Source organism: Myzus persicae, unplaced genomic scaffold (assembly GCF_001856785.1).
Source record: "Myzus persicae strain clone G006 unplaced genomic scaffold, MPER_G0061.0, whole genome shotgun sequence".
Lineage (NCBI taxonomy): Eukaryota > Metazoa > Arthropoda > Insecta > Hemiptera > Aphididae > Myzus > Myzus persicae.
Window position 1 is genome coordinate 289,463 of NW_019102557.1, and position 10,028 is coordinate 299,490.

A 10,028-nucleotide genomic window follows, 5' to 3' on the forward strand; every position below is an offset into this window, starting at 1 on the left:
ATATTGACTTAAAAGTTGAGTGGTTTTGTACCAAAAATCTGGATTCATTTTTTGACAGTTGAATAGAAAGTCCGTGCACATTTTTATTGCCACGTTTTTTAATATAAATACAAAATATTCTGTTACATTTTCATTAGGTAATAAACCTATATAAAATATTTATAAAATAATCATATCATGGTATTCATACAAATAAAATAGATGTTTATTTGCAAATAAACACGATTTATCTGTTTTTATAAAGTTAATACTTAATATTAACTCTATAACTCTAAAACTTTTAAGTCTATCCTTAACATTAATTGTACATAATAATAATCATAATAAACTTAATTAATATATTAAACATATCATAATAATATTTCACTGTTTTTCTGTCAAAGCACCTTATCAGATAAGATTATGTTAGCCACTGGGCATTTTAAATTTGCCGCGCAATTCAGTTAATCAGGATGTTAGAAACGTTCTTCTTCTTTGAATTATACTTTTTTGTTGAACTCGTTACCATTTTCACATTTATAAACAATGATAATGAAAATTTGAAAATTAAATATGATTATTAATTCTAATAATAATAATAATATTATTAAATAGATAGAACAAACTCAACTACCGAGTACCGAGTACAGTTTGTTGAAGCATTTACGGTCTATCTGTTGGCTTCATATTATATTGTATTTTATATAAAATTAGTTGTTCTGTATATGTATTATAATTTATTAATTCAATATCTTTATGTAATCGATCATTAGTTATTACCTGTTGTACTTGTACATATTATTTTCGAGTCAATATCATCATGTCTGAGACAAACATGAATGACGATCTGGGTTAGTACCTATTTAATTCATACATTTCCACCTGGTTTTTAATAATCAAGTATTTTAATTGTTATGTATTTACAGTGCTTTTGGAGAGGGTGTTCTTCCGTCTCGGTTCGGCCGATACAGATGCTCAGCTCTCGGCTTGCATTAATAACTTTTTAGTACCTGTATTACAAAAGTTATCTTCTCCTCATGAATCTGTCAGAAACAAAGTACATATTAGACAAATTGTATTAGGTATGAGTTTCATTGCCATTATTATAATATTTATCATAATTCTAGGTTGTTGAGTTATTAACTCACATCACAAGAGTGATAAAACAAAGTCCGAGTATATTACTTCCTGTTGATCAATTAGCTACGCTTTTGTCTACGTCTACAAACAATTTTGTTTTGGCAAGTATTTTAATATTGCATATATAATACTTTGAATTGTATAATTTATATGGTTTTTTTTTTAGAATTTTACTGTGGTGTTTGTTAAGACTAGCTTTGGCCGTATAGATAATGATAAAAAAGTTGAACTTATCCCTTCTCTTATTAATTCTATAGCTAATAAGTCGATTGCTCACCAAGAAAGGTAGTACAAATTTAAAACATAATTTGATAATATGTAAATTTAGGTGTAATGTAATTTTTAATTTTAATTTTCTAGCATTTTATTACTTATAATTGGAGCTCTTAATAAATCAAATGTTAAAGTAGCAAGTAAAGATATTATAGTCATTCAACAATATCCAACATTGAAAACTGTATTATTACAGTTAATGTTAGATGTACTATTGTTGCCTTATAAATGGAGTGGATCAGATGAAGTTTCTGTACCTGGATTGAATACTCAATCTTTAAAAAGGCTACGGCTTAACATACCTTTAATATTTATGGACGCTGATTATCACGAACAAGTAATATACTTAATATTCTCTAATTTTTTATTTAATTTTTAATATTTGAAAAATTTATATCGAGTATAGGTTAAACTAGGTATTTTGGGTTTGATATCAGCAAACATTTTTGAATCACAGTCAGTATTAACTCATTCAGTTGTCGGGGCTGCTGATACACGGTATTTGGTAGCTAATTCTGGTGGAAATGAATTAAGAAAAATTACTTGGTTAGTTTAAATTAAGTGATCATTTACCATTGTTTTTTTCTTCAATTTTTAATTTGTATGTATAATTAGTGAGATTGACTGGTCCAAATCATCTACTATGATGCCATTATATGAATTATTTATTGGCACTAGCTTAAACAAACAAAAAGCTGCAAATAAAAAAGAACCAGCTTGTGTAAGAATAAGGTTAAAGATATTGCCATGTTTATGTTTAAGCAAAGGTGAAGAATCGGTAATTTGGCCGCAATGCTTGCAGGTTTGTACTATTCAATTTAATACGTGTTATTAATTGACCACTTAGGTTAAGAAGTGATCACATTAATAACAATGATTTTTTAATAATTATATTATAAATACCTATTTATTTTAGATTATTTTTGACTGTTGGAATGGCGAAAATACTAATCAAAGGCTCAAAAACTTGGCATTGCAATTTACACAAATCATCATACAACAGTAAGTTTACTTGCCAAATAATTGTACATGATATATGATAAACTTGGTGTTAGTGATTGGCACCATCAAAAATTACAATACATGACCAAATAGTTATTTTTAAACAAAATATTAATAATCAATTAAACCAAATATGATCTGTTATAACGCTATGTCCTACGTGAACGCGGGCGACGCGGCGAAAAACAAAACAGCTTGTATTTCGTCGCTCGCTCGCTCGCGCGACGAACAGCATGGTCATAATAGAATTCGCCGCGTCGCCCGCGTTCACGTAGGACACGGCGTTATAGTCAAATAATTTAGACTATTTGAAATACTATCAAATAGCTTGAATGTGCCCAACTATCAAATATTTTGGTGATAACTTATTCGATAGTGGTTATTACTACTTGAAATAGTTTTTAAAACCTGTACCTATGTATTGATACTATATTTCTGATTTTATAGAAAACCGGCTAAAATTCTGCTTCAAGCTACTCCAATTTTATTAAATTCTGGTCTATTAAAATTACTAAAATCACCAGAACTTGATTTAAATGCAAAGCAGATGACATTCACTTTAATTGGCTTACTGATTGCTAAAGTACCTACATCAGTAAAAGAAGACTTAGTTCTGCTGAGTTCATTTTTTGATGCCTTGATAAAAGTATACAGGTTATTTTTAAAATAAATAAATAATTTTTAATATTAATTGTTATTATTTGTTCAGGAAACTTCCCCAGATTTAAAAGGATCGATTCGATCAAGTCTAATCTCTATGTGCAGTGCATATAATGACTCCAGTAAACTTACTGACATTTTAAACATGATCGCACATTATTGTAAAATGTCTGATGGCCTTCTAAAGCAAGTTACGACGCATTATTTATCTTATCTATTTCCTGCCGATGATGCTAAGTCAAGATTATTGTTGATTCTGTCTCATTCATCTTCTATTGGGTACAACAATACTATAATTTAAAAAAAAATTTAATGAATGATTTTAATAAACAATACTTACATATTTAAGTGATTCAGATTTGAAGAAAATTTTATACAGTGTGGATGAAGCTGGTAATCTTGTTGGTAAAAATGAAAAGGCATTGTTATTGCCTCGATTCCCAGATATGGTGATGACTGTTGTTGACAGTAATCAACAGTTTGACTCGTCTGTTCTATTAGATGTTGGTTTTCAAGTTATAGATAATGATTATGAATAAATAAGTAAATATTATATGATTCATTAAACTTTTATATTTAGATAGCTGAATATCTCAACCATTGCTTGATATTTAGTGCTGGTCTACCGGTTACATACAACACTTTATATCATCCATCAGAACATACACCAGATATTTGTAAATATTTGTCCAAAGTTTATCAGTCTGATGCAAACATTATAGATCAATATTTTAAACTCATGATGCAATTGTTACAAATCAAACCCAGTATAATACCCCTCAATAATTTATTAGCATGTGTTGCAGCATTACCAAATGAATTGAAAAATCAATATACCAAGGATTTAAATATAATTCAAGTAAATATTGATTTTCTTTAACTAAACTAAATACTAATTGATAAAAAAATTTTAGAAATTATTTGTATCAAGTAACGAAGATATGCGACGAATAAGTGGAATACTTTATGGCATAATTTTATCAGTTCTGGACGAATCAATTTCTGAAAAGCACATTAAAGAATTAATATCATCGTTAATGGATAAAAACCGTAGTAAATCATTGGATTTATATGCTTCCTTGTATGCTCTATCATCACTTCAAGAGTATCAATATTATAACAATACAGGCTGTCCATCATTAGTTGGAGAGGATACATTTACTTCACTTGGTGAATAATATTTTTAATATTTTAATTTTATAGTTCCTATATATTAGAATATAATAATTAGTTACATAATTTTAATACATAATAATATTATCATTTATCTTTTATTAGTAACATTACTTGATGACACGAGTCCTTTAATAGTTGGGGCTACTTGTGATGTGTTAGGTGCAATTGGAAGGCTAAATCCATTACCCATTGAAGAGTCTAAAAAATCAACTCTAGTAAAAAAACTATTAAGTATTTCGTTTAATAGCGCAACACTTTCAAAGGTAAAATTTAATATAACATGACTTCAGAATCAAACGATTTTGTACATTTTATGCATTTCAGATCAGAAACAAAGCAATAAAATGCACAGGGTTGATTTGTGTTGGAGAAACCTCATCAAGAAGTAAAGATATTATTAAAGAATATTTAGAGAACACTAAATATGTATGTATTTATCATTTATGTATTAGTAACTATTTTAATTATTATTTTTTTCATTTATTTAAATTACAGACAAAAGATATAGAGATCCATTTATCAATTGGTGATAGTATATCTTGTGCTATCCTTGGACCTCGATCAAAAATGTCTCGAAACTTTTGGACATGTAATGAAGATGAGTTTAAAAAAAATGAATCAGATTTATCTGTCGATGAATGTGAGAAATTGGCTGATTACTTTTTAAATAGTATATTAGACAAAGTTCAGTCCGAAGACCATCCAAATTCTAAACAGGTAATTAAAATGAAAATAATAATTATTTTTAAATACAGGGGAACCTCGATGACTCAAATAGGTCTGGGTAGAAAACATAAATTTTAGTTATAAAAAATTCTATGTACATTTTGAAATATAGTGGCCCAGATATTCTTTCAAATTTTTGAAAATTTGACTCGCAGATGTTTGAGTAATCGAGGTTCTTTTGTATTGTCTAACAATTAGGATATTTTAAGAATAATTCCTTGACTTTTAAATTTTTACAAAATTATGCATCACAGATGACTAAATAAAATCAAATATTGATTGTTTGTACATTGTTTATGTACAATAACTGTTTTCTTTCTAATATACTGTATTTATATTTAGGCATGTTGTGTTTGGATGTTTAATGTATTGGAGGAATGTAACACATTAACTTCAGTAAACCAAAAACTTGCTCGTATTCAAACTACTTATGTTGCACTTCTAGCAGAAAAGAATAGTATGTATGATTATTATTATGAAAAAATCATAATAAACAATTTTATCTTCAGTTTTTTATTGATTTTATTTTATATTTTTAATATGTTGTGCCATACGTTGTTTTTTTTTCTAGACTACATCCGAGATATTGCTTCTAAAGCTTTGATAAATGTATACAAATATGAAGCTGATGATCGTAAAGAACCTATTTTAAAATTGCTTATAAAACAATTATCAGAATATATGGCAATTGGAAATAGTGGCAAAGATAGTTCTGGGTAAGGCGAATTTAAAGAGTTTTATTCTAATTTTATGCTAGTTATTTTTTAAATTATATAAATATTTAACTACATTTTTCAGAGGTATTTTGTCTACATACAAAGAATTATGTTCATTAGTAATTGATCTAAATAGACCTAAATTACTATATAAATTTATACAATTAGCAAACTATAACAAGAAAAAGGTTTGTGTAGTAGTATTTTTACAATAAAAAACATGCTTTTATTAATTATATTATATTTTTATTTTTCTTGTCAGGAATCTAAATCGAAGTTAGAAATCGATGATCAACTTAATGAACAATTGCCTTTTATAATACCGAGGCTCTATCGATATCAATATGATCCAACACCGATTGTACAAACTTCAATGAGTGCTATTTGGAGTTATCTTGTATTAGATACACGTGCCACGGTAAGTTTTTTACTTTATTTTTTAGGATTTCATTAATTTATTTGTTTTATTATGACTTATGTTTTCTGTCTGACAACAATTTTTGAAGCATAAAAACATTAACATTTTGGTTTTAGGTAGACAAGTATCACAAAGAAATTTATGTGGATTTAGTAAAAAACATAACCTGTCCTGATTGGCGGGTTCGAATTTCTGTTTGTCAGGCTATACCTTCATTTTTGCAATATACAGGAGATAAAATATTCACAGTAAATTATTAGTTTTATATTGTATTGTATTACAATAATATATATAAATAGCATTTAATCAATTTGCAATTTATAGAATTGTTTGGATTTAACTATTGAAGCATGGAAACAACTCATAAGAGTGATGGATGATATTCATGAAGGCACTAGAACAGCTGCCACGTCTACTGCTAAAACATTATCTAAAGTATAAAAAAATTAATTCATGTATATTGTTTAATCCTTATTTTATTCTACAAATGTGATGTTAATGTTTAGCTTTGTGTGACTGAATGCACCACTAATACCATACTGCTACGATTACTCTTGCCAATAATTTTAGACAGAGGTCTGTATCATACTGAGTCGAGCATACGGACAGTGAGGTTAATACAGTTTATTAAATATTTGTATCATTATTGTTGCATATTATGATGTACATTTAATTTTAGTATGGATATGATATCTCAGTTAATTGTCAACTGTGGTGACAAATTAAAAGGAGACTTGGCAAAATTAATAATAGCACTTTTGAGAGGTGCAGATAAAGTAGAAACACCTACTATGAGTATTTTAAGTGTTATATCTGGAGCTAATCCCAACGCTCAAGAATTTATAGACTCTCAACGTGCTGCTTCAGCAAGAACGCTGAGTTCAAGTGATGTATTATCAAAGGTAATTAAAAATATATATTAACGGTGAATTTGAATAAAAAATCTTATGTTACTTTATTTTAACTTTCAGAGCTTACTTTATATTGATGAGACAGTATTGCAAGATTTAATACCACTCTTACAAGATCTTCTCACCACTAATATTGGACTACCTACTAAAGTTGCTACATCACATTTTATTAGTTTGCTGATCACCCAAAAGCAACTACAAGTCAACTCAAAATTTTTAGGTAAAGAGCATCACTGCATATAATATATTAAACATAAATATTGTATATTTGCCTATACCTATGTTTTTTTTTTTAGAAAAAATTTTAAAATCCTTAATGAAAGGTATTACTGATCGCAACACTACAATTAGAAAAAGCTATGCTTCTACTATAGCTATAATCACTACAGTGGCAAAAGAAACTACTGTAAACAAGTTAATTCAATCATTGAAAGATGTGTACATTGAAAATGAAGGTAAATATGCCAAGTAGTTAATAATTACTTATGAAAATGTGTTTAACAAATAATTTATAGATGAAAGTATCAGACAAACTGTTGGCTATGCATTAAAAGGTATAAGTCAATGTGAGAAACCAGATTTATACTTGGCCAATATTATACCAATAGTATTTTTTGCTATCCACAAAATAGAAACAAGTAATTTATATGAACATAATTCTCAAGCATCATTTGTTAACACAATTTTTTTAACTTTAAGATAATGGAGTAGTTTTAAATTCTTCAAGCCATGATATATGGAAAGAACTTTGGGAAGACAACGTGCACAATACTGAAGGTGTGCTATTGCGTTATTTAGATTCTGTTTATGAATTTTTGGGTATTGCAATCAAGTCACCATCGTGGTCAATGAAAGCACAAGTGAGATTATTAAAAAATAATTTTAACTATTTATATTCTATACATAATTATTATGATATTATGTTGTAGGCAGCTAGATCAATTGGTGATGCAGCCAATAAACTTGGTCGACAATTAAATGAAGAACACCGTAATAAGTTTATAGAAACAATTAAAACTGGTTTGACTGGCCGAACGTGGGATGGTAAAGAATTCTTACTAGAAGCCTTATTGCAATTAAACTTAAGTTCAAGGTAAAATTTGGATAAAAGTATTAACCATATTTACAACATTTTACTAACCATTTTTTTTTTTTTTTATTGGTATATTTTCAGTGATTTAGCAGAAACACGTAAAAATGAAGAAATTGTGGAATTGGTTTTCAATGAATGTAAAAAAGAAAATGTCAACTATAGAATGGTGGCTTTAAAAACTCTTGGCGAGCTATTAGAAAAATTAAAAATTGATCGATTTGCACAAACTTACCAATTAGTCATGCACATAATACAAAAAGTATGATTTTTTTTCACCGTCGTCTGCCATGATAAGAATAATGATTTATAATATACATTTTGTATTCATAGAGTACTGAAGATTCAGATGTCGATGATCAAGCACAACATTTAAAATTAAAAGAATCTTTATTCTCATTGGTTGGAAAAGCATGGCCTCAAACATTGGCAACTCAAGGTACCAAATAAATCTAAAAAAATATATTATAATTATCATAGATTGAAGTAGTAACTAAATAGTCATTGACTCATTTTTACGTAGTTGAATTTGGAGAAACAGTTGCTGCTCAATGTGCTGATCATTTAAAAAATAATACTAGACCATTGCAATTAGCCATTATGAACACGCTCTTGAAAGTAATAGAAAGATTGGCTTTTGCTCAGCTGTATGCTAGTCACAGGCAACAGCTTAAATACATACTTAGCCATGTAAAAAGAAATTTACACTTTTCTTTTGGTAAGCTTAAACATTAATTAATGATAAATTAAATTTAGTATAAATCATAATTATTAATTTTGATTGTTTTATCCATTCAAATATTTACTTTCAGGCGTGCCTAAAAATGTTAGTTTGAGAAAATTATCGTTAGAAGTATATATATTGGTGATAACAAATTTAACAGGTAAGATATAGTTTTGTATATTTTATAAATTTTAAATTAATCACTACTTATATAATATTATAATTAAGTCATATATTGTCCAATGCATCATTTTTATTTAAAATAATAGAAAATAATTAAGATATTTAATTTATTTATTTACAATCAAAATGTTAGCTGATAAAAATGTAAACTAAGATTATTTTTAGTTAAACATTGTAAACATTTGTTGTATAAATTACAAAACAATTCTTTGTGTTAACGAATTATTTGTATTGCAGTTTAACAATACAATTTTTTTATCGTCTTTCAAATTCTATAAATGTACAGTTTAGTGTGTATAAATAACCAACATATTTTTAAAAGTTAATTTAAATTATTGTTCCAAGTTTGATTTTATATATTTATAACAATAATGGTATTATTATTATACTGTACCAAATAATTTTTAAGTATAATATGTATACACAAAATGATTAGTATTTAATACCTTTACTTAATATTTCGCTTTTTGTTACATAGTAATTCCCAATAGTGAAAGTACTTAGTAAATCATCTTGTATGTATATTATACAATATAAAATTTTCTTTTGTAATAAATTTAAGTCATAAGTGCTTTTAGTGGAATCAGTACGATGAACATTGTAATAGATGATGTTAATAACCTAATCAATATTTAGGAAGTGATGACATCATATAGTTTTTTTGATTTAATAAATTATTGTTAATTGTTTAGATCTGAGAGCTGTAGAAGAATTGGAATCATTTATGAGCCTATACAACGAGTTTTCAATGAACTTTATCTCAGATGAATCGCCGGAAGTTAAACTTCTCTTACAGAAAATTAACGAATCAATGGGATAGTGGTACTGATTCATAAATTATAAAAATCAACATTTTTATCATCATTGACCTTTGAATTTTTTTTATACGTACATATTAACATAATAATACTATTTTAATGCTACTGATTGTTCTTTCTTTTCTGTGAATACATGAAATTTATCTGATTGGACTTTTGAACTCAAGTCTAAAATAATATGTAAAATGTTATAGATAACCTATTACTGCCAT

At 27.3% G+C, this 10,028-nt stretch overlaps 1 protein-coding gene across 1 annotated transcript; it reads left to right on the top strand.

Annotated features, from left to right (window-relative positions):
- Window positions 1-582: 582 nt before the first annotated feature.
- LOC111032550 (proteasome-associated protein ECM29 homolog) lies at window positions 583-9,923 on the top strand. The gene is made up of 34 exons (XM_022312927.1): window positions 583-830; window positions 906-1,036; window positions 1,107-1,220; window positions 1,286-1,404; window positions 1,480-1,729; window positions 1,799-1,938; window positions 2,008-2,194; window positions 2,309-2,394; window positions 2,842-3,040; window positions 3,104-3,333; window positions 3,404-3,557; window positions 3,635-3,913; window positions 3,969-4,224; window positions 4,333-4,493; window positions 4,555-4,656; window positions 4,726-4,947; window positions 5,299-5,413; window positions 5,528-5,672; window positions 5,755-5,860; window positions 5,935-6,090; window positions 6,207-6,338; window positions 6,415-6,525; window positions 6,597-6,703; window positions 6,770-6,992; window positions 7,062-7,221; window positions 7,298-7,456; window positions 7,517-7,639; window positions 7,701-7,861; window positions 7,931-8,094; window positions 8,176-8,353; window positions 8,425-8,530; window positions 8,615-8,809; window positions 8,904-8,975; window positions 9,691-9,923. The coding sequence occupies exons 1-34, from the start codon at window positions 800-802 to the stop codon at window positions 9,816-9,818; spliced, it is 5,202 nt and encodes a 1,733-aa protein (XP_022168619.1). The 5' UTR covers window positions 583-799; the 3' UTR covers window positions 9,819-9,923.
- The last annotated feature ends 105 nt before the right edge of the window (window positions 9,924-10,028 follow it).